Source organism: Rhinolophus sinicus, linkage group LG02 (genome assembly GCF_036562045.2).
Source record: "Rhinolophus sinicus isolate RSC01 linkage group LG02, ASM3656204v1, whole genome shotgun sequence".
NCBI lineage: Eukaryota > Metazoa > Chordata > Mammalia > Chiroptera > Rhinolophidae > Rhinolophus > Rhinolophus sinicus.
Window position 1 is genome coordinate 195,229,346 of NC_133752.1, and position 27,843 is coordinate 195,257,188.

Sequence of the window (27,843 nt, forward strand, 5' to 3'; positions counted from 1 at the left end):
AACTTTGATACTCACCGTAGGGTAAATGAGAATGAAATTCATAACCTAGGAAGTAAGACGTTAAACCCTTTATGCCTTAAACTTATGAGTAAGGAAAATAACGATTCGGGGTGACGCCCGAATCCTCACTGCTAATGTGAGAAGAATTTTTGAGCGGGTAAAGGTTGCCCCTAAGGTGACCCGCCTACTTTGCGGGATGCCTGGGAGTCGCGATCTGCCCGTCCCCGTTACGCTCGAAGAGCAGACTGTTAGACTGGTCCTTGTCGTGTTTTACTTTATGTAGTCGTTAGTTCATTTAACAAACCTATGAGACTGAGCCTTTATTTTATGTGACAGACACTGTTTTTTACTGTAATCACGTCATTTAAGAAAGAAGTTTGTTAATCTGCGTTTTGTTCCCCCAGGTAGGTGTACAGTAATTCCTTTTCTTGTTCATGTAAGTATGCCGGATTTTTGTCTAGGAACTAGAGATCTCATATCATGGCCTTTAAAATATTGTAATAAAGCAAAGTAATATTTGCTCCTAGTTTACCGGTTTAAAAAAAAGCAGACTAGTCTGAAGTTTAATAGCAAAGCTAAATTGGTGGGTATTTCCTCTAAACCAGAAGAGTGTATGACTCACCGCCTGAGTCATGGCCCCAGTGTTGTCTTGACCACCTTCCACGTTGGTTGGACCTTACAAAGTTGCTGACAATGGTTATTTGTGGCCCATGAAACTGTCCATTTCTATGCCTTTCATGAACCAGAAGTTGGCGAGTTGAGCCAGTTTTCTGAAACTTCCCCCTATAACTACAGAAAGTGTCAGCCACTTATTTGTGGTTGAAAAATAAAGACACGTGTTGCTCCCAGGTGCACACAACGTAGGCGCTCACTGTGTGGTTTAAAATGCAGCGCTCATGGGGGTGAGCTGGAGGACCGCCTGGCTCACGTCCCACGGGCACACTTCTTGGCGGCATGACCTTCACAAGGAAATCGATTCACTTTTGTGCCTGTCTTCCTGATGTGTAAAATTGGGCAAATAACACAGGTCGTTGCGAGGGCTAAATAGACTGATTCATTACAGTGTTCCATACTTGGAATTGCTTTGATACAACCCCAGCCTCCAGCACCCAGCTTGACATGAGGTAGGTGTTCGATACATGCTTGTCGAATCAATCAATACAAACAAAATACACGCAACGTCTCTAGAACAGCGTCGAGCATGGACTAAGTGCTCTCTATGTGCTGTCATTTTCTAAGTCCAACACTGCGAGAGGAGTTATGTGCTCTTGGCAGAACAACACACCACAATTAAAAATCTGTTATCAGAAGCTCCGTGGAGAGACTGGGCAAGAGCTGGTAAAGCCAGAGGGTGTGGGGTTGGGCGCCAGATAGCGGGGATCCAGGTCCCACCGGGCCGTGATTGGGTGCAGATTGAACCGCGACCACTATTCCCTCCCTCCCAGGGGTGTGGGAGGGGCGCTGTGACCGCGGAAGAGGGAGGGAGACCTGGGTTTGGCCTCAGCCTTAGGCGGCCGTACTGTGGGGACAGGTGCAGAAGAGCCAGGAAGCAACCAGAGGACCGTACGAGTTAAGGTCCTGTCGTCCTTAGTGAAAAGTAAAAAGTCACTTAAAGGATTTTTTTAAAGCCAGCACAATAAGGTCATTAGCTGAGATCAACTTTTTCTGGGATTGTCAGCGGGATGACCCTCCCCCAGGAGGCATTTCGGAGCTTTGTGGGTGTTTGGTTGTCAGGACGACATCCGGTCACGTGGAGGTGGGGGCTGGGGTGGGGCGGTCCCCTGCCCCTCCCATCGCCAGCGACATTCCTGGAGTGGACAGGCCCATTACTATTCTCTGAGCTAGGGTTCACTCCATTTCTCGTGTGAACACGCAGAATTTTTTGCCCAGTGCGAAAAAACATGGAATTGCCAGCAACGCAGGGGCGCAGTTAGCCAAAAAAATTGGGCTCTGCTTTGTTTGGAAATCGATCAAGGATTGTGCCCCGCCTGGGAAAACCACACCCATCAGCAGAGCCCGGTATCCGGCTGTATTTGGGGCTGTGACAAATACAAAAATCCGGGGCAAAACCCTGCCCTAACCTCCCTTCTGGAGGACAAAGGCATTTACAGGCTGAAATGTGCATCATTTTGTAAATCCCTTTCTTGTTATTTTATAATATATTGCTCTGTGTGTGTTTTCAAACAATTATTCTGTGTGGGTTGGTGACAACAGAAGTGAGGCCTCCTGTGTCCAGAGCTCAGCCGTCCCTGGCACGTAGTGGGTGTGGAGAAAGGCCTTCGGGGCTGGGATTCCCAGCGGAGTCCTAGTGCCGCCCCAGTATGTGTGAGGGCCAGGATGTGGGCACCTGGCACAGAATGGAAGGTGAGAATTGATGAGAAAAGGGTTCCCCCGGCTCCCAAGGCTCGGCCTCAGGCGTCCCTTCCCGTGAACTCCCCCATCCTACCCTTCCCCCCACTCCACTCTGGCCTCCACTGTCCCCTCAGCCACCTGCCTCCTCTGCTCTGTCTGGAAGTTTGTTCCAAAGCTTGTTCCAACCTCTGGCTGCTCCCGCCATCTTGCACACCTTCCCCAGCAGGGCCAGCTCCTTCCTGTCACATCCCACCACAGATGTCATCTCTGACCATCCGTCATCTGTTCCTTGTCCAGTGCCTTTCTCACTAGCACCCCAGGAGCAAGGGAGGGTGTGTTGGGGCAGCCAAGGCCGAGTCCCCAGCACTTGGAACAGTGCATGAATGGATGCCGGGACTAGTGAACACCCTTTCCCCTTGGTACCTTCCTTCCACTGGGCAGAGTGACACTGGCCTCACCTCGGGCCGAACTCCAACCTGAAAGCCATTCACTGCCAAGCCTCAGTCTCTCCAGCAGAAAATGAAGTTACTGACTTCTCCCTCTGCTCTCAAAGCTGTCAGCAGGAGAAAGCAAAGACACTGGAAACAGGCAGAGTTGCCCAGAGACAGGTCTGGAGACACCTCTAACAAGGTGAGATGACAGGAATAACGTTGGGCTTGAGGGGAGGGTTTAAACGCTGGACTCCCAGTGTCCCGAGCCCCTGGCCCAGCCTTCTGCCTCCAGGAAGCTATTCTACAAGAAATCATCTGGAAGGAGGGGGAAGATGGCCACTGTTATTTACAAAATTCACAAACTGGAAACAGCCTGTCCAACCACAGGTGGGGACTCCCTACGTGACGAGAGGCAGAGAGCTCATCTGACATTAGGGGAAAAGCAGAGGCCACATGGCAGATCACATGGTTTCATTAATGTTATCAGTGTTTGCCCCTGGATGTCCGACATTTTTTTTCCTGTGTATACTTTTCTGTACTCTCCAAATTTCCTACAATACAAACACACATCAGAAATAAATGCGAGGCCTTGCGCAGCCCTTTCCTGTCCCCCCTCCCTGCCACCCCACAGTGACTCAGGTCACAGCCTCAAGGAACCACAGAAGGGTTAATATTAGCAAAGTTTAATTTCAATGTTTTTTTCTGCTCATAAATGACACTGAAAAAGCCGGTATGCAAGAGGCCAATCCACTGTTGTCTAAAAGCAACATGGAGGCCACTGAAAGTGTCACTCAGACAAGAGGCTCTGCTGAAAATCTCCCCCACGGTGGGGTGCAGGCAGCAGGAGGGGCAGCTATGCGACAGAGGAATAAATAAACATCGTCTTAGCTCTGCCATCAGGGCTGGTGGCCCTGAGGTGCTCGATTGACTGCTGGTTGACAGCTTGGAACCCCCCAAACTGCCCAAACATTTGGGTGTGTTGGGAAAAATGTGGAGGATGCAGGAGGGCCCATGTGCCAACGGGAGGGGCCCTCAGTCAGTTCCCCCCTCCCACTCCAGCCCCAGGAGAGCCAAACTCCCAGCTGGCCTGGCCTGCCTGGGCCCTGGGGCAGCCACTCAGCCCCAGAAGCCCCTGCCAAGAGGACTTTTTGGTGGTACCTGTCATGTAGTGTCACGTGCTGACACCTGTCCTGGCCCAGAGGCAAGTAGTGAGGAGTGGCGGGGGTGGGGGTGGGGGGTCCCTGGCACCTGCAGCTCTGGGCTGACAGTACATTTCCGTTTATTTCCAGACTGTGGTCCACTCTGGCAGGGGAGGGGGTGGGGGGCTGAGTGGGGCATGGTGATGCCAGCCTCGCCCCAGTAGTGTGGGAGGTGCGGGGTGAGGGAGGGACAGGGCCTGGGGCCGGGCATCACTGGTGAGAAGCAGTGAGAACCAGACAGGACCTGCCCTGAAGATGACCCACCTGTAACAGAACTCTGCTCCCAAAGGGTCCCCTTGGGGGCTAGCCCAGCGGGGTGACCACTCAGGCATGGGCAGGCCAGGCTGAATCCAGGACCAAAAATGGGAGATGTGGGGGAAACTGATGTAAAAGAACGATGGCAGGAGGGGTGGGTGCAGACAGGGCACGTGAGGGCGCAGGGCAGGCGCGTGAGCAGCCAGTGCCCGGCCATCAGAAGGCGAAGCAGCGCTCCTTGGGATGGCCCACGCGGTCCAGGTTGGGCAGGCAGGCGTACTGGATCATGGGCGGGGGTCCGCACATCAGCATCAGCGGCTCCTCCTCCGGGGGCGGAAGGTGGTCCCGGATCATCTCCTCGTTCACGAAGCCCTCGCTGTAGTCCCAGGCTGCGGGCGGGAGACTGGGTGAGCCCCGTGTAGCTGACAACGGTCCAACACCCCTCTCCCCGCTGCTGGGGCTCCTGTGCTGTGACTTCCTCCCACCTTCCAGCAAACACTGAAGAGTGAAGAGGCTGATCCAAGCAAACGCCCACCCTGACGCCTTGCCCTGCCCCAGACTGGCTCACCCAGGACACGCAAGCCCTTCTTGGTTTCCCAGTTTGTAAAGCCTTTCACTTCTCTTTGGCCTCTCAAGGGGCCCTCAGAACCACCCTGTGGGTAAACAGGGAGGGGGTTAATGACCCCATTTTATAGAGGTGGGAACTGAGGCCCAGAGTATCCAGAATTGAGTTGTCCAAGGTCACACAATGAGGCACGCATACTGCTGGGAAGTGAGCTCCAGGTCCACGAGGGCCCCAGGCCGGTGTCCAGCCTCAGGCTGGTCAAGGTGACATTCTCTACTGCCACCCCCTCCACAGGCCCACTGTCTGACTCTGCCACCCCCAGGGCAATGGCCCGTGAGGAGCCCCGTCTGGTCCATAGCCGTGTTCCCGGTGCCTAGATAGCTCGGCGCATACTGCGTTTCCCCGAAAATAAGACCCAGCCGGACCATCAGTTCTAAGGCGTCTTTTGGAGCAAAAATTAATATAAGACCGGGTCTTATATAATATAATGTAATATATAATACCAGATATAAGACCCGGTATTATATTATATTATAGTATATTATGTTATATTATATTATATTATATTATATTCATACCTAAGTCTTATATTAATTTTTGCTTCAAAAGATGCATTAGAGCTGATGGTTTGGCTAGGTCTTATTTTCGAGGAAACACAGTAGTAGTTGCTCAATGAATAATGAACAAAGGAATGTGTCCCAAAAAAGCAATTGACGAGCCTGAAAATAGCAAGGCCTGGGCACAGACTGAAGCTCCAGATGCAGTGGCAGCGGCTCCCTGAGTCCTGCCTGCCTCCCTGTCTTGCGCACAAACAAATGCACACAGTGTGTTTCTAGGTTTCACCTGAGATCTGGAACCTTCTTTCATTCCTCCAAGTGACTGACAGTCCCTGTGTGGAGAACCTGGCACCCCGAGGCTGCCAAGGGTTCTAGTCCAACAGGGACCCTCAGGGACTGACCTGCCACAGGGGCTGCTCACAGAGCGGGGACCACCCAGCCTGGGCACACAGTGGGACCAAGGTCTGACAGGAGTCTGACAGGAGAACAGGGCTCTGGCGACTGGGGCCATGTAGGGGCAGAAGAGAGGAACAGGGGACAGAGGCCCACCCTGGCTCCTAATCTGCTGGGCAAACGATCCCTCTATGCCTCAGTTTCCACATCTGTACCCATGGTGCCATCCCACCCACCTCACAGGGTTATGAGGTCCGGGTGAGAGAAGGTCTCCCCGCCTTCCTTCAAATGCATTGCCTAACAAGTGGCCTCCTCTTTTGGATGAGCAAGGAGGCTGACCCAGCGTGAAGCTTGCCTCCCTTCTCGGTCCTTCAGCGTCCAGTTGGGACAAACACTACTTTGATGGCCGTCCAGCTACGGTCCTCTCAAATGACCCCTGCGCCGAGCAGCTCAGCCCCAGAGGGACAAACGGAAGGACCTGCAGATGCCCACCACCCCCTCTGAGTCACCACGGCCATCTCCTGATCCCACTGGGGGTGTCTGACCCCAGGCCAGCCTCTGAGCTCTGGCCATTGGGTGGGGTGACCAGCCAGGCAGCTCCTCCAGCTTGGCTCTGGAGGGGCGATGGGGGTGGTCAGAGAGAAGCCGCAAGTAGAGATCCGGAGGGCAGGGCACAGGGCTGAGCAGGAATGTGGGGAGCAGATGGGAGTGGCAGGAGAAGGGACACAGGGACGCTGCCTCGATCAGAGGTGCCCAGTGCACCACCAGGACTGGCTGAGGCCGAGGGATGGCTTCGTGCCCTGAGTCCCTCCAGCCCTGAACACCCGATTAGCTGGCTTATCTCTGTTTTTCACAATCTGGAAGAGCCTTGCTAAAGCCCTTGACACCAACAGAAATGCAGCTGTGGAAGCCCAAGGATGCCTAGATGGATACCACTCATTGCATCACACCGTGTCCACTCTATCGGGGTCCCCTGGGAGGGGCCAAGACAGCCCCAGCCGGTCTCGGGACCAAGAGGAATCTCCTGTGCTGAGCAATGGAGTATTTCTCTCATGGACACTGAACTAAGTAACTGAGCACATCTCCCTTTTCACTTTGGCTGCTGGGAAGCTCAGAATGATAAGCGCAGCCCATCCAGGGCAAGTGAGCATCCTAATCCATGTTTTTGTGCAGACCTCATTCCAGATTCCATTTTATGTCCCTGCCCTTGTTTTTCTCTGACTGCTGCTTTCCATTTGTACAACTCTGACTCACTCTATGAGTCTTTGTAAGCTCCCTAAAATCCCTTCTGGAACAAGGCAGGGAACAGACAACATTTTTATAGCGGGGCAACGGATTGGAAAAAACTGTAAAAAACTGCCTGGGCCTACACTGTATTTGCTAGCAAATGAAATGTGCAAGTATGCAAGACACATCTCAATTTTACAAGAATTTTTAAAGATAGTGTATTTTTCCTTATACGTGTACCGAAGGCAGCTTTGTGGAGACATAAGTCAGCTGCACTTGCCCCATGAGCTGGCCCCTCTACCCTGCTCCTTCGCGTGGCTCCACGGCAGCCACGCTGGCCGGTTACCATTTTTCCTCAACATCCAGAATTTCAGCTTATACCGAACGTTATAGAAATACCTCCACTAACCTTGAATTGTGGGTCAGGGTAATAATACACGTAAGTGTAAAATGATGAGAGACCACTACCCAAACGTACCTCCCTCGGCCGGGACACTGGTTACTGGTAAAACAGTCCCTAGGAGGCGCCACTTTGGTCTTGGCATTGCCATGTGCAACCGCCAGGGGTCAGTGTTTCCCCCCCGCCCCCCCCCCGCCCCCCCGCCCAGTTGACGGGGCCTTCTATCTGCAAAAGGACGGTCCCACCATGGCCAAGGAGCCTATCCTACCACACTATCAGGGCCTGCAACCGGAACAGAGCTAAACCACCCTCACTTCCCTCCTTCTAATTGAGACGTGGGTACAAGATAAATGTTCTTTTCTTTACCGGAAGAACAAGAGTGGCTCTGACTCCCAGAGCCAGTGGCCCCTGCCCAGCCTCCACTCCTGAACCCCTTGCTGGACTCCACTGTGTCTTTCCTGGGTCTCACTGACAACCAGCTACTCTGCTCTGTAATTTACTAATAAGCCTGTTTCTGTTCATCCCACTAGAACATTAGCCCATGCGGCCACGTGGCTTCATGAACACACAGAGCAGAAGGTGGGACCAGGAGGGAACCTGCCTGGATCAGATGGGCTGGCCCAGGACGGCCGGTCCAACCAAAGGCCTTGGGACACGGCCGTCAGGGGCATCAATCCAGCTGGCCCAGGTATGGCTCTCAGGGGGGAGGCCCAGGACCCGACCTGGTCAACCCAGAAGGGTGGTTCCACTCTTGCGGATGGACCCAGATGACTTAGCTCATGAGATGGGTGCCAGCCCCCAGAGCCTATCTGCTCATTTCTGGGGGAAGCAGAGGGTGGTGTTCCCCACATCGTGCTTGAGTCCCAGGGAACCGTGCGGCTGTGTGAGGAGCGGGAGGCAAAGCAAGGGCAGGGTGGCAAGACACAAATGGTACTACAAGCTGGTGCCCACATGGGTGCTTTGAAAATGTCATTTCTAACATTTAGAAATTTCCCACGAAAATGCAGACCCAGCTCCCCTTAAGAGGTGGAGAGGCCTGGCCCACAAGGCTGTATTGCTCCATAGCAGGACCACTGGGGCAGATAGGGGCTGCCCCTCTGCACAGGACAGATGCTCTCCATTTGCCACAGTCCCCACCACTCCATACAGTCTCCCAACCTGGGAGCAAACTTCAACGGTATTATCCCTTAAGAAGCCTGAGTGCTGCTTTTCTCACAGCGAAGAAGATGGTACTTTTTGTATCCATTTATACCTAAGGCAGCAGAATAAAGCAGTTTAGCTCCCAGAGGGCAAACCCCAGGGCTGATGACCAGAGAGAAGATGCATGTAAAGTGCCTTACAGCGTACAAACTGCAAAGTGGGAACAATCACCCCCCGCACAGGCCCCAGAGACCTGCCCCAAAGTGGCATGGGGTGGAGACCTACTCCACCCAAGGGGAGAAGGCTGGCCTCCTCTGCCCAGCCGGGGGTAGTGCAGCCAGGGGAAGGCCTTGGGCTCTGGAGGAGGAGTCCATGAGTTCAAGTCCCTGCTCCAGTGCTTTCTAGCTGTGTGACATGGGATACTTCCTTCCCCTCTCTTATCCCTCCTTCCTCATCTGTGAGATGGGGTCACACCACCTCCCTCTCACAGGGCCACGGCAAGGGCACGCTCCAAAGGAGACCATGTAAGAAGGCTCAACACCACGCAAGGCTCAGCACAGGTGAGCCGTGGGCCAGCACCGCCAACCCAGTCCGTCCTGCCTGGGACTTCCCTTGCTCACCTTCAGGGGCTTTGTCCACCGTGTACCAGAGCTTGAAGCGCGCAGAATGTTCGTTCCTCAGTTCCTCCAGCTCGGGCCGCAGCAGGATGTCCTTCTCTGTCTGTGGGGGACAGGGCCCAGCCGTCAGGAGGGATGGTGCAGGGACTGCGCTTGGAGACATTTGTTGCCGAATGGCTCATCAGCCAGGCCCCCAGTGGGCCACACATTTGACAAAGCTTCCAGGAAAGCAGACTGGCATAGCTCACCCAGACCCCTAAATACACTCACCCCCTTTCTCCTCATCTCGCCTCAAGAGCAGATCAAAGCTGCAGACGAAGATGTTCGTTACAAATGCAGTTTACAAACAGTCTTTAATGTTGTGGGGAAATGTTCCCCATATAATGGGGAGTGGAGAAAACAGAAAACAAACTAAAGATGGGAGCGCTCAACTAGAGAACGGAGGGAAGACACAGGAAGGAAATGTGCCAAACCATTCATCGTGATTATCCCTATGGGGTGGTTATGACACTAAAAATAAATGGTTCAGTAAAAGGATCAGACTTGGGCCGGCCGGTGGCTCAGGCGGTTAGAGCTCTGTGCTTGTAACTCCGAAGGCTGCCGGTTCGATTCCCACATGGGCCAGTGGGCTCTCAACCACAAGGCTGCCAGTTCAATCCCTCGAGTCCCGCAAGGGATGGTGGGCTCTGCCCCGTGCAACTAAGATTGAACACTGCACCTTGAGCTGAGCTGCGCCCTCCACAACTAAGATTGAAAGGACAACAACTTGACTTGGAAAAAAAAGGCCTGGAAGTACACACTGTTCCCCAATAAAGTCCTATTCCCCTTTCCCAATAAAATCTTTAAAAAAAAAAAGGAAGGATCAGACTTCACCATCCTCATCCCTCAGACAAGTCTTTATGTTCTGGCTTCTCAGGTTATACATCCCTAAATTAGGAAATACAGACAGCTGGCAGTCCCATATGGCCCTACAGAGTTCAGCCCACTGTCATCTCCTCCAGGAAGCCTTCCCAGACCCTCCAGGGAGTGTGTCAGAGTGTCCACCTTCCTACACCTTTGCCAGCACTGGGTAATAACTGTTTAATCTATGCCAATCAGACTGATGGAAAGTAAATCTCATGTCATTTTTTATTATTAATAAAGAAGTTTGTCACTGGTCTCATCATATCTTCTTACTAGTTGTAAAAACTCTTTTAATATTAAGGATAGTAATTTTTATTGGTGATACATTGTCTGTTGTCTTCCTAGCTATTTATCTTTCTACCTTATTCATGTTTCTCCCCCCATGGGGAGCTTTAATTTTTCAGCAGAGGCCTCCGTCAGTCTTTTCCTCTACAGACTCTCCTTTGGTGTCTTGCTTAGAATGACCATCCTCATTCATTCATTCATTCATTGAACAATACTTCTTGTAAAAATGCTCAACTACTATTTTAAAACTTTTTTTCTTTACATGTACATCTTTAACCTAAAGTTCATTTTTACTAGAAGGTAAAGTAGGGATGTACTTAGTTTTTTCCAAATGTCTAGCGACAAACCCAGCATTCCTTTTCCTGTCTCTCGTCAGGCTTGAGGTGTTACCTCCATCACAAAGTCCCATGTATACATAGGTCTGTTTCTAGGTCAGACTTGTTCAACAGAATGTTCTGCCCTGATGGGAATGTTCTAGATCTGTGTTATCCAATGTGGTAACCACTGCCCACATGTGGCTATGGAACCCACGCAATGTGGCTAATGAGACTGGGAAAGTGAGTTTTTCATTTTATTTAATCTCGGTGAATTTAAATGTAAATAGCCACATGTTCTAGCATATTCCAGCACAATCTAGACTTTCATGTGTTATCCAGAAATGCAGTTAAGTCCAGTAAGCCCAGGTCTCACATGTGGGTCTAGGACCACGTCTAATGTGCCAAGTTTCTCCTTGTTACTCTTCTTTTTCAAAACTTTCTTGGTTGTGCACGTAAGCTTTGTCTTCCAGACCATTGTGCCTTATTTTGTCATATGACAGGGGGGAAACTATCCCATTAGGACTTTATTATTTTATAAAGAACCGACACCTGTCCAAGCACAAGGCGTGCCTCACTGTTACTAACTCTCCCTCAGTGTCCTCTGAAACGTCTTTTAGGTGAGGCTGGGTGTGGAGCCCCTAGTTTTCTTGACACAAGATGGAGGAGGAAGGGAGGGGCACCAAGCTAGCTGCAGCAAGGTGGTGGTTCTCAGAGTGTCGCCTGCAAACCCCTGGGGTTCTGTGAGGTCAAAACGATTTTCATATAATACTAAGACTTTATATGCACTTTTCACTCATGTCCCCTCATGAATGCACAGTGGGACTTCCAGAGGCTACGTGACTTGAGTAACTGAACTGACTGAATGCAGAAACAGATGTGGAATCCAGCTGTTTCTATTAAGCCAGATATTACAAAAGCTTTGCAAAAATGTAAAACAAAACAAAGTCCTCTAAAATACAGTGATTTTTCATAAAATATGCTCTGGTTCGAGTCCTGGTTCTACCACTTCTGTGACACACGTACTATGTCAAGCCCGTCTCTGGGCTTCCGTGTCTTACAAAAGTGGGGCAATTTCACTGCCTTGGCCAACGGGCTAACAGGCACGAAGATGCCCTGTATAGGTGACAGGTGGCTGACAGCCTCCACAAAGACCAACCCAGCACCGCTAAGTGGAACCGCTGCCCGCCCTCCCACCCCACCAGCAGCTTGGGATTTCTGGCTCTTTCCACCCACCCCTGGGCCCAGTCAAGGCCACCTTGGTCAGCCACGGGGCAATTTTATGCAGCCGTGCGGGAGTCCAGGGTCCCATGTCCAAGGACCTCAAACAAGCCCCTCTCCCTCCCTTTGGGTCCGAATAACGGGCCAGACGGACCCCAGGGCAAGCTGACCTGAACTGTATCTGACAGGCGCAAGGAAGGGGTATCTCATCTTGGCTTCCCCCTAAAGGGGCGTCACTTTACAAAATCCACATAATCAGTCCACGAAACATTGAACCAGGAAAGACCCTTGTGATGACTCTGCTTTATCAGCTCATTCCAGCTGAGGGAGCAAAGCCCAGAGGGAAAGTGACTTGTCCAAGGCCACACAGTAGGCCAGAGCAGGCAGGCAGCGGGCGGGGGGAGGAGGACATATACTCAGGAGTGAGAGAGGCCAGTTCTAAACCCTGTCCCAACACCCCCAGCTCAGGGACCTGGTGCAGATGTGTTCTTGGCACCTCATCTGTGGAAACGGCCTCTGTGTCTCCAGGCTGGCTCCAGCCCAGGCCAGCATTTGCCTATTTCGCTGGTAGGTTCTGAGCTCTGTTCACAGAGGGAGCTTTGAGGTTTAAGCAGCAGCTGGGGAGCAAATCTCAGGTGGGAGGCTGCTCCAGGTGCCTCACCCTTCTCCACCCCCATGTGTCAGGTCAGACACTCTGGGCTCTGGGCTGAAAAGCCCGAACCCCACCAGCGGCTGTAAAGGCAGCCTGTGCACAGAACGTTCAGAGCAACCCTCACATTTTGGGCATCCAGAGCATCTCCACAGAGCCATGTTTACCCTTGAACATGCCCCCCAGGCCCGGCACCCCCTCTCAGCAGGAGCTGGTCTGCACATCTCAGGAACAACCACTGACCTGGTTGGCAAAGAGCAGGTGGCACACAGTGTGGTCGTTACGGTCCTTCATGATGGCACGAATCACCTGCAGCATCGGGGTGATGCCTGCGAAACGGCAACCCCCCCCCCCGTGCATAGTGAGCGCCTGCTGCATACACACAGGCAGGCGCCCGGGAGGAGGTGTCCGGACCACCGGGCCTGGGTCCCGGACCTCGGGGGGGCTAACGATCGCTCGGAGTTGTGCTGTTCCATGCCCCGACGCCCACCCATGACATTCGCTCGCTGGGGCCTCTGTGAGAGGCTCCAGGTCCACATACCCGTTCCTCCAGCAATCATGCCAACAGACTTCACCGTCCTGATGACAGGGCTGGACTTCTTGTCTGGACGGATGGCAAACTTTCCTGGGGAGAGGAGCAGGGGTGAGGCCCAGCTCCCAAACATGCCATGTTTCGGGTCGGATGGGCTGGAGAACCTGCCCCTGCTTTGGGGCCCGAGATCCAGGCAGCCCCCCTCCAAGCCCAGCCAGTTATGCTGAGGGAGCGGATGGGAAGGTGGTACCAGGACCAACTCAAGTGCCACAAGGAGCTCAAGGATGAGAGCCTCATGCAGACGGCACGCGGAGCAGTGCAGAGGCTGGCGGGCAGGAGGCGTCCCAGCACAACCCTTTTGCCTGTTTTCAGCCAAACGGGCTAGTCGGTGGGCAGGATTTGGTCCCCAAAGGCAGCCAGTTTGCAACCCCTGCACTGGCCAACTTATCCCCTATACAGCTGAGGCCCTGGAGAGGCGGCAGCTTGCCTAAGAAGTCCCCCATCTGGGGCGACCGGATGGCTCAGTTGGTTAGATCAACAATAAGGCTGCCAGTTCAATTCCCGCATGGGATGGTGGGCTGCGCCCCCTGCAACTAAGATTGAAAACGGCAACCGGACTTGGTGCTGAGCTGCACCCTCCACAACTAGACTGAAAGACAATGACTTGGAGCTGATGGGCCCTGGAGAAACACACAGTCCCCCAATAATCCCCAATAAAATTTATAAAAAAAAAAAAAAAAAGAAGTCAGCAAGGCTCCTAATACCAGCACGGATCAGGGAGCTGTGTTCTACACAACTAGACTGAGAAGCAACGGCTTAAACTGGAGTGGGGGAGGAAGGCGGAAAAAGGGGGGGGAAATAATAAGTCACCCATCCAGAGAGCAGCAGAGTCGGGCCCTGCACCCAGCATTCACCGCGCCTGCTGGGTCATCAGGGGAATGCAACTCGACTCACCTTTGCCCTGATAGACCAGCAGGCCGTTCGGGCCCCGGAACTCAATGGTATCTCCAATAGCCATGCTTTCCAGGTACTGAGACATCTTCCCTCCGGCGGGAAACTTGGGATGGGTGTCTTTGAAGTAAACCTGCAAGACACACGCACAGTCCTGTGCCTGGTTCCCAGCATTGCAGGGGTGAGCTCTGGGCCACAGCGGGCAGGAAGCGCCTCCTAGCGGCTCCGCTGCAGCCTGTGTGCGGCCTCCTCCTGCAGAGCCCCAGCCACCATCAAAACTTACCCGTGTGCGCCATACCCCAGGAGTCTGCCCTCCCCCAGCGGGGCCTGGAACACAAGGCGTCAGCCTGGTGTATACAAGGCAACCGACTCCAGGGCTTGATTTGCTGTATAAACATCTGCCATAACCCCCTCAAGCCCCCTTCCCAACGGGAGACTCTGACTGCTGTCAGTCAGCACAGTAAAGGCTAAAGGCTTGGGAAGGCGGCTCAGCCACCCCCTCCTGAAGGATGTTCAGTTCTTTCCATTCTGTGCTGTCATAAAAACATCACTCTTGGAGCAACTTCCTGCCCTGTGCCCTTTGGGATTTCAGCTTTGGAAAAGACGAAGTGCTGCAACCCTCATACAGAGAGATGGGGTGACAGGAAGAGCAGGTCAGCCTGCCCAGAGCAGGGATGGCTGCACGGCGGGTGCGTTTGCACTGGGCCTTGAAGGGCAAGCAGGAGTGATGGGCAGAGAAGGGCAGCTGAGGAGGGACAGTGTGTGCAGAGACCGCGTGGCCTGAAAGGGCTGGGCCTCAGGGAGGGAGACGAGCTCGACGTGGCGACAGCACAGGGGATGTGTCGGGGAAGTGCAAGGAGACGGAGGCAGTCAGAGCACACTGTGTGCCAGGCCAGGGCTCTGACCTTTGACCTGTGCCCCAGGCCAGTGAGGGCTGGCAAGGTCTCCAAGCCAGGAGGTCACAGTGAGGTTCTCATCCTTTCCTTGAATCCCAGCGTGTTCTCCACATCTAGCTGGAGTGATTTCAACGAGAACAGATGCCTCAACGAGAACCCGCACCGCCTTCCCTTTGCTTCTGGGCAAAGCCCCAAACCTTCCCAGGGCCTCCAAAGCCCCGCCTGGCCCCGCCGACCGCTCCCACCTCTACCCCACTGAGCCACTGCCCTACCTGTGTCTACTTCTGACTTCAGAGCCTTTGCACCTGGAAGGTCCTTTCCTCCCTCTTCACCGGGTGGCTGCCTCCTCACCTGCCAGATCTCACCTCATCACTGCCTTCTCAGGGAGCAGCTCTCATCCCCCCACCCCCGCCCCGGGCCTGGTGCCCATTCCAGGTGCTCAGACCCGTGTGCTTGTCCCTGGAGGAAGCACTGACCTCTGTGAGATGTGTTCAGTGTCTGCTCTCCAGCCAAAGACAGGCTCGGAGGCCAAGCCTGGGTACCCAGCATAGGTCTAAATGACACCAAGCTGAGAAGGGACCCAGGCCAGAACCAGGAGGGACAGGCCCAGCTCCCTTCCTTCCCTCACAGACCCAGCGCCTTCCCCAGGACTCAGCAGGCGGCTCTGCCTCTGTCCCTCTACTCAGAAATGACCAGTGAGGGGGGTCCTGGGGCCCCACGCAGTGGAGTTAGGACAGTAAGCCTGGCCCGCAGGGGGCCGAGCCAGGGTGGCCATGGGGGTTTGGGCCTTGACTGGGGACGGCCTGACACCCACACCCACCAGCCTGGGCTGGTTTGCATCTGTTGGCTGTGTAATCCGAGAACATAGGTCATTGCTACAAAGCTTGTGTTTCTAATTTTCATAAAAACGTCCCATGCTGCAGTTGTCATTTCTGTGTACTCGGCACAATGTTTTTACGATCCTGGATAGTTATTCTGTGTCTCTGTGGTCTGTACCTCTAACGGCTGCATCTTCTCCCCAGCTCGTGATGGGTCCCAGAAACCCCTCACCCCAGCTCCGCAGACGATGCCCCATGAGCTCCTCACACCGTACCCCTAGTGAGTTTGTGGATGTTTCTGAGGGAAACACGCTCAGGAAAGGACCTGTGGGTCACAGAGCTCATGTGACCAAATGCAGTGGAGCGGCGCCCCAACCACCACGCAGGCGCCCAGCTCTGAGCAGGAAGGTGAGCTCTGTCCAGCCAGAGGGCCTTCCCGGTTCCTCTTCTGCAGATGAGCTGTCTTGCATGACGACGCTCAGTCTGAGCCCCAGCCTTGGCCCTCTGCTGAGACCTGAGACCTGAGACCCCAACACATGGCTTTTGCTGGAAAACTACAGTTTGCCTGTCACTCAGAAATCAGGCACAGGGAGCCTTGGGCCTTCAGAGCCCAGGCTCTGAAGGGGACATGGGCTCCCTGGACGTTTGGTTGTGACATGGACATCCCTGCCCTGCATGGTCACACGAGCAAGACCTCACCTTGATGACCAGGTCCACAAATCCCTTGTCGTCATCGCTGGAGACGGGCGTGTAGGGCCGAATGACGAGGTTTCCATCGATCCGAGCCGAGAGGTAGATGTGCTGGCCTGCAGGACGGGGAGGGGTGACCCTGGGTCAGGGACTGTCCCTTCAGGGTCCGCTGGGTCTTGTCAAGCCACTGCCTTGTGCCCCGTGCCCGCCCAAAGCCTAGCCTGGCTCGGCTCCCGCTGCCCTCTTCCTGCCCCTCAGGGAGTCCTGTCCTGTCCCAGCATCCTGCCACCACACCTTTGCTTGGGCAGGTGCCACTGCCAGGGACACCAGGGCACTTCCCCTTTCATTCTAACACTTACGTTTGAAGGCCCAGGGTGGCTGTCACCTCCTCCTTGAAGCTTTCCTTGCTGTCCCTAGCTGAAGTACAAAGTTCCTACCTCTCTAGCACCCAGCTCCATCTGGGCTGGGTTGGGGCACACTTACCAATAGGGAGGCCCAGGATGTGCTCGGGCGATGGCAGCGCGAAGCGGAACCGCCGGGTGTCATGGCTGATGACCTGCAAAAGGGCCCGAGATGTTGGACAGCACCCAGGGCAGAGGGGCCACCACATCTCAGTGTCCCCCATCACTGAGAGAAGTGACACTGATGCCCACCGCATGTCGACACACAACCTGCCCGCACGTGTGTGAGGGCAGAGGGCAGGCAACGCTGGCCGAGAGCAGGGGAGTGACCCGCCCAGGGCCACACAGGAAAGTGGTCAGAGCAGCAAGTATACTCAGGACCCCAAAGGGAAGCTGTCAGATGTCCCAGAAAATTCCAGGGGCAGGCGGGAAGGATCCACCTCTGCCATCAGTTTGAGCAGCGTCCTGGGGTGGCAGGATGAACATGGGGACTGGGCTGGCAAACTAGGGGAAGAGCTGAGACAACGCCCGACGTGCCCAGGCCTAGCCTCAAGGGAGGGTCTTTAGAAATCACTACACTCAAAGCCACCAGAGAACCAGGGCAGCCATGACGTGGCTGGATGCACAAGGCAGGAGGTGTGGCTGTCTGGGAGGTCACTGGGGCTGGCCAGGGCCAAGAGCCCAAAGCCAGGCCACCACCCTGCACAGGGTGGGCACCCAGGGTCTGGTCCATGGGTGGGACGGTGGCAGACATTTCTCCTCTAGGGTGGGGTGGAAACTGGTAGAGAGGAAGGAACTGGGATTAAAGCCCCAGGATACCCACTAAGTGGTCTTAAACCAAGGCCAGAGAAGCTGTGGTCAGAGCTGGGAACTGACCCCAGCACCCTGACTCCTGACTTGGGCTCCGGCAGGCCGGCCCCTCTGGGGTCTCCCCTGCACCTGGTAGAGCCAGGAGGGTGGGTGTGGAGGGGCAGCTCGGAAGGCAGGCAGCTGTCCAATATATGTTCACATAAGGCTAGATGAAATAGCGAGTGGACAGTGTCCTCAGTCGGAACGGGGGACACAGATTTCTCCAAAGGGACAGTATCACTCTGAGCACCCCTGAAGTATGCGAGCAGAGGCAGACGGCCTGGATCTTGGGAAAGACGGTGCCCAGCCACCACTCAGGACACAGGTTTGTTAGCAGCAGACGGGCCTCTGTCCCAGCAACACGAGCCTGAAGCTGCCTCCCCCAGAAGCCTTTGCACTCTGGGCAAACGGAGTCCCAGGGCCTCCCGGGGGGCAGATTCCAGCATTATCGACTGGTCCCGGGGCTCAAGGTCAGAAACCCACACGCCAGACAATTTTTGGAGGAAGAAGAGAAATGAGGGAAAGACACTGATAATTATTGTGCTGGACGACCTCCGGCAGGGCACAGCATGGCGCTGGCATCCAGGAGGCTGCTGGCCATCAGGATCTGAGCAGTGGGCTCTCAGAGCTCTGGAGGACCTTGTGATCACCTGGTCCAGTCCAGTTCAGAGAGGGAGGGCAGGCAGCAGGGGCCTGGCCCGGGCCCGTGGCGGAGCACAGCACAAGTATAAAAAGCAGACCCACCTGCTGACCCTGCAAAGCCACCATTAGGCTACAATCGGGGGGGTGAGGGGGGCAGATTTAACTGCTAGGACGTTTGCCACATGTGCAAAGGGGACTGGATGTCCATTGTGACATCCCTATGATGAAACACTAGACAACCGTCAAAAAATAAGGAATCAGCTTTGCGTTAAACATGAAAAAATGTCCATGTTACATGGCTGGGTAAAAAAATCAGACTATTGAAAAAGAGAAATTCGGTATATACACTCCTAAACCTCCACTCATCATGTACATATGAACGTGACACCCAGAAAAGGCTCATGCTGACCCCTGAATGGGACCCTCTGCATGGAGCGCAGGGGTGGGGGGGTGGGCAGGATGGGGGAGGGGATCATTCACACTTCAAAAACAGAATTTTTATAGTGAGCACATATAAATTATACATTAACTTCTGGAATTAAAAAGCAACAAGGAAAATGAATTTTAAAAAGATTTCAAATCATTATGATTTCATTTTTATAAGAAAAAGATGTGTATGAAACATATTGAAAGGATAAGTGTGTCCTCATCTGGGAGGGGGTGACTTTCTGGGGGATTTTTTTGCCTCTCTCTGGCTTTTAGCTCTTCTGTGAACTCCTGGTACAATTATAGACACACATGCCATCAGTCACAGGAAACCCCAGGTCTGTGCCCGGTAGATTTGCGACTCGTGTGAGGCCCGGAGCCTTGGACAGGGGACTTTCTCTGCTCCACGACCCAGTTTTCCCTGCCACACTTTTCCTGAGGTGACTGCAGAAAGGGCTTTGATAGGGGAGAGTAAGGAAGAAAGCAGCCTTTAGGGGCACAGGACAAAGGAGGGAGAAGGTGGTTTAAATCGTGATCAAAAGTTTGAAAAGGAAAACATCAAACCAGGTGACAGGAGGGAGCCTCTCGGAGGGGCGGATGGAGCCACCAGTGAGCTCAGATCATGCAGGGAACCCACACAGATGTAACAAGCCAGACCCTGAGCAGATGACCCTGGGAGGTGGGGGTGTCGGACAGGGGAGGGGCAGGAGGAGGGAAGGCGTCCTTATCTTCCAGGAAGGGGCCGTGGGATGAGAGGCACCCAGGACCTCCAGGAGGCCCGAGCCTGAGTCCTGGTTCTACTTCTAGTTTACCATGTGACCTGAATGCCCCCCACTCCTCTCTTGCCCTCTGTTTTCACACCTATTAAATGGGTGCTTAGACCCCAAAGTCTGAGGGGTCCCTCCTGCTCCGACCTTCTATGGGATATGAGTGTGGCTCAGAGAATGCGCTCTGTGCTCAGAGACCTGGGTTCGAATCCTCGGATACTTTCTGGTAGCCACAGAAATGGACATCGCCTTGTTTTACCCATCAGTAAAATGAGCAGATAATAGGACCAACTTCAGAGGGGGCCATGTCCTGAGCACATAGTCGGTGCCTGGGAAATGCTGTGACGCTGACAAGTAGGTGCCTCTGCTGCCCACACCCTGTGACCCCGGAGGGGCCTGGCACTCACCTCCTTGTCGACGAGCCGCAGTGGGTACTTGATGTCTGGGCTCTCGAGGGTAATGGCCGGGGTGGAACGCTGAAACATCTTCATGAGCAGGTTGTAGAGGAACCAGACTGGGGAGAGGACCACATGGCCCAACTGAAACAACAGGGACAGACCCACAAGGTCAGTGGGGGCATGCGGAGGGGCCTGCCACCTGCCCTGCCCTCAAACACACCAGCTGGTTCACACCTCCAGGCCTCTGCTCTTGCTGTCCCGTCGGGAATGCCCTCTCCTCACCATCCTCATCCCGGGAACCCAGCATGCATTTTGGAGCCAGCTGGGAGAAGTTATAAAAACCAGACTCCTGAAACCCATCACTGCGTTACTGAGTCCATTTCCCCTGAGGAATGGGGACGAAGAAAGCTACATAACTGAGCATGTATCTGTTTTCACTTTGGCTGCCAAGAAGCTCAGAGTAAAGCTCACAAGTGACCGTGCGCTTATTCTTGAGCGCTGTTCTCCCTCCCTCCCTTTCATCCTTTAATCAATTTCTCTGCTATTCAGCTCCATTTAGACAAACAGACAAACCCCTGAACTCTGGGGTTCTGCCTTCAGAGGCAGCTAAAGCACTGAGCTGGGCACTGGAAAGCTCTGCTCCCTGCTGGCTGTGTGACCTTGGGCAAATCCCTTCCCCTCTCTGAACTTAACTGAACGAGGTGATCTTCAAGGTCCCCGGAAGCTCCAAGAGGTTCTGCTCAACACCACGCTGAGCCCCACCCAGGCCTTAACCTCATGGCAACTCTATGAGGTGGATACTGTCATCACAACATGGCAACTCTGTGAGGTGGATACTGTCATCACCATCACTTTACAGGTGAGGAAACAGATCAGAGAGGTGAAGCAACTCCTCCAAGTCACATAGCTGGCAGGTGGGAGCTGCAGTTCGAACCTGAGTCCACCTGCCTCCCCAGTCAGCCTTAAACATCAGGCCCACGCACACCCTGCGTGGCCCTGACAGGCTCTTCCTTGCCAGCCCCCCGCCTTCTACATCTCAGTCTCACAAAGACCCCAAGGAGTGGTTTGGATTTTTTTAAAAACAAAGAAAACCCCAAACCTATGGCAGGGCAACACTGCTCAGGATTACCTGGAGAGGACACCCTTGCAAAGAAAGACAACTGGCCTCCTGCCCTTTCTAGCTGTTTTTGTCTGCAGGCAGATCACTTAGCCTCTCTGAGCTCAGTTTCTCCATCTGTGAAATGGGGATCATGAGCCTACTCCTTGGGTCGAGAAAGTGGAAATAAGCCCTGGAAAGAGCCTACCCGGGGCCGGCCCCCAGCAAGCCCTTGACTCTCCAGGGCGTGTGCTGTACAGCAGCCACCCCTTGGCCATCCAGAAGTCGGTCCTGAGCAGCCTCCACTATCTGGACAAGCGAGACTCACGGCCGAATCGTGCGGCTCCGGACACGCTGTGAGAAGGGCTCAGCAGTGGCCTGTGGGCTTCCTTTAGAAGCACCAACTTGCCTCTAACCACGAGGAAACACTGGGGGCCATTCTCCAGAATAAATAGCCACGACTCTTCAAAATGTCAAGGCCACAAACCACAAAGAAAGGCTGGCAACTGGTCCAGATTAAAGGAGGCTCTGAAGGTTGAATGGTGGCCTCCTACATCTACCCAGATCCTGGGGGTGGGATCTCATCTGGAAAAAGGGTCTTTGCTGATGTACCTAAACCAAGGATTTGAGATGAGATCAGCCTGGATTATCCCGGGGCGGGGCTAAACCCCATGACAAGTGTCCTTATGAGAGAGGACGGAGAAGACTCAGAGAAGGCCATGTGAAAACAGGCAGACGGGGGAGATGCAGCCACAGGCCCAGGAAGCAGGAAGAGGCAGGCAGGACCCTCCTCTCAACCTCGCGGCCCGGCCCACACCTTGATTTCGGACTTCTGGCCTCCAGAACCGTGAGAGAGTTTCTGTTTTATGCCTCCTAGTTTGTGGTAATTTTCACACAGCCTTAGAAACTAATACAGAGGCCAAAGAGATGGGACAACTGAATGCAGTGTGTGGTTTTGGATTAGATCCTGGGCCAGGAAAAAGCAATTATGAAGGACAATACTGAGACAATGGGAAAACACGAAATCAGGCCCAAGGATCAGACAACACTGTATTTCAATGTACGGTCACCATTTGCTCGTTGGCCTGTGGTTAGACAAAAAAATGTCCTGCTTCTTAGGAGAAAGACCCTGAAGTAGTTAGGGGCAAAGGGCCACCATATCTATAACTTACTCTCAAACAGTTAAAAAAATATATACACACACACAATAAAGCCAACAGGATATGTTAACACTTGGTGCGTCTGGGGGAAGAGTCTACAAGAGCTCTTTGTACCTTCTTGCAAATTTACTGGAAGCCTGAAATTATTTCAAAATAAAAAATGGGGTGGTATAGGGAAAGACCCCTCTAGTGGTTCAAATAGCGAGGCTGAGACCCAAAAGTTCAGAAAACACTGGTGCTCAAGAAAGCTGTTTCACAGCCAGTTCGCTCACCACCCCCGACACCTCCCCGACTTTAATCCTCTCAGCAAATGACAGTGTGCCTTCTTCTTATCAGAATCCTGCAAGTTCCCCTTTTTGCCTTGGTCGCCAGGAAGCTTAGAGTCAATATCCTTGCCTCCATGGGGGCCTCTCTGCTTCCTCTGTGGGGTTCCTGAGGTAGCGTGTTCTGCAGAACACAGACCTGGAAGAGGCCCTGCCCCACTGAGGCTGGGGAGATGATCTTCACCTCTCAGGGCCCAGTCCCTCTGCTTTCTGGAAGCCCTGCCAGGAGCCTCCACTCTCTGTCAGCCTCGGGGAAGGCGCTCCAGCTGAGCACCCGAGGACCTCTCAGTCTCGGCGCTCTCTTCTACAGAAGGAAGGTGACTGCCCATCTCCTAGGGGAGCTGGGATAAGAGATGAGATGGGGGTGGCCCAGGTCACAGGGGGGTCTATAACCTGGGGGTTGTGGGTGCACACAGGACCTTTTTCTGCCACCAGCATGGGGCCACTACCACCTGGGAGTTGGAACACCCAAGTGAAGCAAGGGCAGAGGCACCACGATCTCACGCAAGGCCCAGCGGCTACTCCCCAAACCGGCGCAGTGGCTTCAAGTGGCTGCGGCTGCAGTTACAGGCCCTTTGTTGGCTCAGAACAATGGCCTCTCCCAGGCAGGGCCTCCAGGCTGGGAGCAGCTGGGTTCTTGCCCACAGGGCCCGTCTGGGACGGATGGGTCTAAAGGGAAGGCTGGTGGGAGCTGGCCCAGACTCCCTCCCTGCCTAGGGCCACCTGCCCAGTTAATGAGCACCTGCCATGTTCCAGACACCATGTGGCATTTCACCCATCCTGGGTCTCATTGACGGCCCTGGTTAGCAGCCCTGGTTACGGTCCCAGCTCAGGAATTCACAAGAGACTCTCACCTCACCAGGCCCCACCTTCCTCAAGATGCGGACAGTCCCATCCAGGGCTGGGGAGGAAATGAGGCAGGAAAAGGCCATGCATGGAGCAAATGTGGTCCACGTCCCCAAGCTCGCACTGCTCCAGGTGTGGGACATGAGTTCCCTCAGATAATCCTCCCTTTAACCCTAGACTATAGTTACAGATAAGGAAACCGAGGCCCAGAGAGGGTCAGTAACCCGATTCATACCAAAGCCAACTCTCTGAGGACCACACTCAAGACAAGTGATACTATTGTCCCTGTTTCTCAGAGAGATTAAGTGACTTGCCCGTGGTCATGCAACAAGTCAGGGGTGGAGCCAGGACTCAACCCCAGGCCTGTCTAGCCCGAAGTATGGCCTCTCCAGAGTCACCTCCCAGGACAGGTGCCCTCTGTGTCCCAGAGCCCACAGCCCAAATTCCCCATGCGCTCCCCACCACAATCCGATATCCTGCCTCCCGCAGTGAGGCCCCAACTGCTCAAACCGACAGGCTGCTCTATCCCTTCCTCTAACACCCCCATGGCTCCCCACTGCCTGCACTTGGGCCCTTATGGTGCGGCCACGATCCCTTCTTGCCTCAGGCCTTTGCATATTCTCCCTTCTGCTCCAATGCCCTTCCTCTTCCCCCAGCAAACTCCTGTTCATCCTTCAGAACCCAGATCAAATGTCCAATCTTCCATGACTGGCACCTCCCCAGCTAATCAGGCTGTCAGCAGACTTCCACAGTCCCCGCCCCCTTCTGTCCACTCCCTGGGGGTGGGGACTATTCTGATGATTCCTTTGCTACAAACCCCTCCCATGTCAATCAGAGAAGCCACATCCACAGCAAACATTGTTTAGGGAAAAGTTGTGTGAAGTTACAGTCGCAGGAAATCACCATTGTTGGAGCCCTGGAAATGAACTTACATGGCATTGAGAGCCAGGAGTCCACGCACTGAGCCCAACACCACACGGCCACTCTGTGCCCACGGACACCATATGGCCATGGAGAGAGCAGAGGAGGACTTCGTACCAGTACAAATTCCTACCTGGGGAGGCAGGTGTGGGGAGACCCTCACTGTCAGTCGGTCCTTCAGGCCCACAAACCCCAGCGGGCACACCTGCCAGGGCGCGTGCTAGATGCAGGAGACACAGGCCAGGGGACCCTGCCCCTGAGGCGCTCACGCCAATGGAGGAGACAGACACGGGCAAAGAAAAGGGTGCAGTGGAGGGGCGAAGGCTTTGTCTCCAGAAAGTTGAAGGCTTTACAGGACGGACGCACAAGGGGTGGGGATGCCCTGTTCCCACCACCAGGGACAGAACAGGCTCTGTACACCCCTCTCTCTCTACAGGACCACACCCACTCCTGCAAGCAGTCGGCAGAGTAAACAGGAGGCAGATGGCGGAGGCCAAGGCCTCACCCCAGCTCTCCTTAGCTGTGCTGCTTGTACACACACACACACACATTCACCTCATCCCAGCCACCCAGGGGATCTGGAAAACAGCTGCTTTCCAGACCTTGACCTGATGCTCTGCAGGCTGTGCTCTATCCCACCAAGGAAGCCACCATCTGCCTTTCCTCACTTCTGATAACACAGGAGGGAGAGAGGGAAATGGGTGCCAGAGTCCCAGAATGTCTCCTGGGGGCCCCCAGCTCACCTACCACAGCTGAGGGGCTGGGTAACCCTGCTTCCCTTCACCGGGAGCCCTGCGCAGCCGCTCACCTCACCCCCGGGAGTTCCCCACTGGGACCGTGGCATCCACTCTGCCCAGGTCAGGTCGGGCTGGACAGAGGGATCTGCCAGGACTCCCCACCTGGCAGAACCAATCCTCCCAGTGCCAGCTCCTTGTGCTGAGGCTTACCTGACTGCTGCCTGCCTGCCAGCTGTCCTGCTGGGATCTGAGCAGCCACTTCCCTCTTGGGAAATGGGTGGAAGTGGGAGGGAGTGGAGGAAGTTCTATGGGTGGAGGGGTTCCTGATTTGCAATTGCGGGACAGGGAACCCAGGAGGAGGGGCAGGTGGACAGCAGAGCCGCCCTCTGCAGGGGAGACACGGCCCTGCTTCCCAGGGGCCACAGGTGAGGCACAGAGCTGCCAGAGGCAGAGGAAAAGCTTGGACTCTACCTGTGGCGGTGGTCTGTCAGGGCCCACTGAGCACTCACGACTGCGCTAGAGGCTGGAGAGCCACAGTCCAGGACGGCAGGTCAAGCCCCCAATGTTTCCCCCAGCTGGCTGGTAAACTCAAGTGTCAACCCCTATGCCGGGCCCTCCGGAGTGTGGGAGGAGGCCTCCCTCGGAGTCTGCATGTGCCAGATAAGATGCCTGCTGTGCCAGCCCGAGCTGGCCTCCCACAGACTGCATGGAGCCCTTGCGCAAAGCAGCCTGGCTGGGGTCCGCTGTGGGTCTTCTGGACCCAGCGGGGACCCAGCAGGGCCTACCTTATGGACAGATGAGGTATCCTGACCCCCAAACAGGGCTCTGCCCCTCACAGAACGGAGCTACCAAGGAGCTTTGGCTGTTCAACAACAATATATAGAGCAGTCGCCTGCTGGGAACACGGTGACAAATCCAACCATCGCTGGCTAGAAGGTGAGAAGCACCATGGGAAAAGAGCAGTGGTGGGAGTCAGAGGGCTGAGTAACGAAGAAGGAAGGTGATTTCTGGGAACATGGTCGGGATGTTACGTTGCGGGGGTGATGCCCACATGTTCGCCTTGAGCAAGGCTGCCCCTTGGTCTGAACATCCAGAGTGCTGGGCGGGGCCACACGTTCCTGAGTAAACAGCCAGGCCAAGCAGCCTGGAGGAGCCTCACAGACTCAGAGGGAGAACACAGGCGCCCTCCAAGTCCAAAGGCTCTGCAGTAGAGGTGAAGGCGCCGGGCCTAATCTTCCCAGTACCAGCCTCCCCTCACCCAGCCAGCACTAGGGGGCCAGAGTGCGTGTGGGTGGGGGACTGGCCTCTGGCTACAGCTCCCAGCCCAGCCACTGTGGCTTTGAGAAATCCAAGAGAGGAGGTGGGCCGGGGGCAGAGAAGGGCAGCCCTGGACCCACCCAAAAGTGACAGCAGGACAGTGGACTTTGGAGCCCCACAAATCAGGCTCGGCCACAGGTCACTGGCCAAGTCTGAACTGGATTTCTACATCTGTACAATGGCCAGAAGCATGGGCCTCCCAAGTCTGTTAGGTTACCAGCACAGCTTTGGGGGTTAATGGGAGAAGGGCCCAGTGGTTGTCGGTGTTGCTAAAAGATGCCTAAAAGCCCTGCAACCCAGGGACATCACACGCACACACACACACACACACACACACTCACACACATTCACAGATACACACATTCACATTCTAACACGACTCCCACGCCCACACACCTGCTCATTCGGTCACACATATTCAATCTCATTTAGTCTCATCCCCCGCCACACATACACACTCATGCACACTCACACTTCACACCCACACACAAGTCACCCTTCATAGTCACAGTGACACATATGCACTCTCACAAGCTCATGTGCATTCATTCATACAGATAAACTCAAGTTCACACTGCACACATTCACACTTGCTCAGCCACCCTCTCACAAGTCACGGTCACTCATTCACAGTCACACGTCACACACACTGTCAGAGTCGCACACAAACTTTCCCAGTCACAGACATTCTCACACTCGCGCGCGCACGCACACTCCTCTGCTCCACTCCCGGACCCGCAGGGACGAGGGCGGTGGGCGGGGCCGCCTCTGGGTGCCAGCCTCTCGCACGCTCCCGGGGCAGGAGGGCTGGGTCCCGCCCGCGACAGAGGCCAGGGCGTGAGTCACGGCGGCCACGACCACACCCGGCCCGGGGTGGGGTGGGGCGGGGTGCCGCGGGACGGGGTGCGGCTGGGTGGGGTCCCGCACGCCCGCCGCCCCGGCCCCCGCGTCCAGGCCCCGCCATCCCGTCCCTCGAGACCGGGTCGCAGTCGGCGCCGCCCGAGCCGAGGCCTCAGGACCGGCCGGACCGTAGCGACGCCGAGCCCCGCGCCCGGCGCCCCTCGCCGCCTACCGTGCTCAGCTGGGCCCCCATGGTGGCGCCGCACTGCGCTCGCTCAGTCGCCGCCGCCGCCTCCGCTGCTGCCGAGACAGTCGGGCCGCCGCGCCCAGGGCCCGCCCCGTGGCCGCGTCACCCTCGGAGGAGGGCGGAACCCAGAGGGGCCCAGTCCGGGCGCGGGGGCGGGAGGCCGAGCTCTGGGCCCCGCCCCGCAGGCGTCAGTTTGCGGGGAAACAGCGGTGTGGGGCACCCCGCGCACCCCGCGCACCGCGCGCCCGCGGCGGGGCCCCGGCCTGCTGTGTGGCGTCGGGTGGGTCGCTGGCTTTCTCTGGGCCTCTCTTGCCATCATAAAGGGAGAAAGATGGCGCCCCCCTTGGTGGCATCTAAAGTAAAAAACGGACATTTCACAGCACCCTCCAAGGCCTGCTGGAGCAGGCCCCGCCAGGCTCGGCCTCAGATGGCGCCGCTGAACACGTTGCTGGGCCTCAGGGGCATTCCTGTTCCTGAC

At 55.1% G+C, this 27,843-nt stretch overlaps 1 protein-coding gene and 1 non-coding gene across 4 annotated transcripts; one reads left to right on the forward strand and one right to left on the reverse strand.

The window, feature by feature from the left end:
• Positions 1-71: 71 nt before the first annotated feature.
• LOC141570321 (U12 minor spliceosomal RNA) lies at positions 72-221 on the forward strand. Its single transcript, XR_012494319.1, has one exon. It is a non-coding gene; the product is annotated as a U12 minor spliceosomal RNA (small nuclear RNA).
• Positions 222-3,450: 3,229 nt separating this feature from the next.
• Positions 3,451-27,650, reverse strand: CYB5R3 (cytochrome b5 reductase 3). Of its 3 annotated transcripts, none has more exons than XM_074326487.1 (9): positions 27,351-27,650; positions 19,888-20,019; positions 16,879-16,951; positions 16,405-16,511; positions 13,995-14,124; positions 13,050-13,133; positions 12,752-12,837; positions 9,140-9,239; positions 3,451-4,626 (listed from the first exon to the last, which is right to left on the reverse strand). In XM_074326487.1, the coding sequence occupies exons 1-9, from the start codon at positions 27,369-27,371 to the stop codon at positions 4,454-4,456; spliced, it is 906 nt and encodes a 301-aa protein (XP_074182588.1). In that variant the 5' UTR covers positions 27,372-27,650; the 3' UTR covers positions 3,451-4,453. The 3 variants fall into 3 exon arrangements, with proteins under 3 accessions (XP_074182588.1, XP_074182589.1, XP_019570988.2); XM_074326488.1 differs by lacking the exon at positions 27,351-27,650 and adding an exon at positions 25,471-25,605; XM_019715429.2 differs by lacking the exon at positions 27,351-27,650 and adding an exon at positions 25,172-25,261.
• Positions 27,651-27,843: the final 193 nt, after the last annotated feature.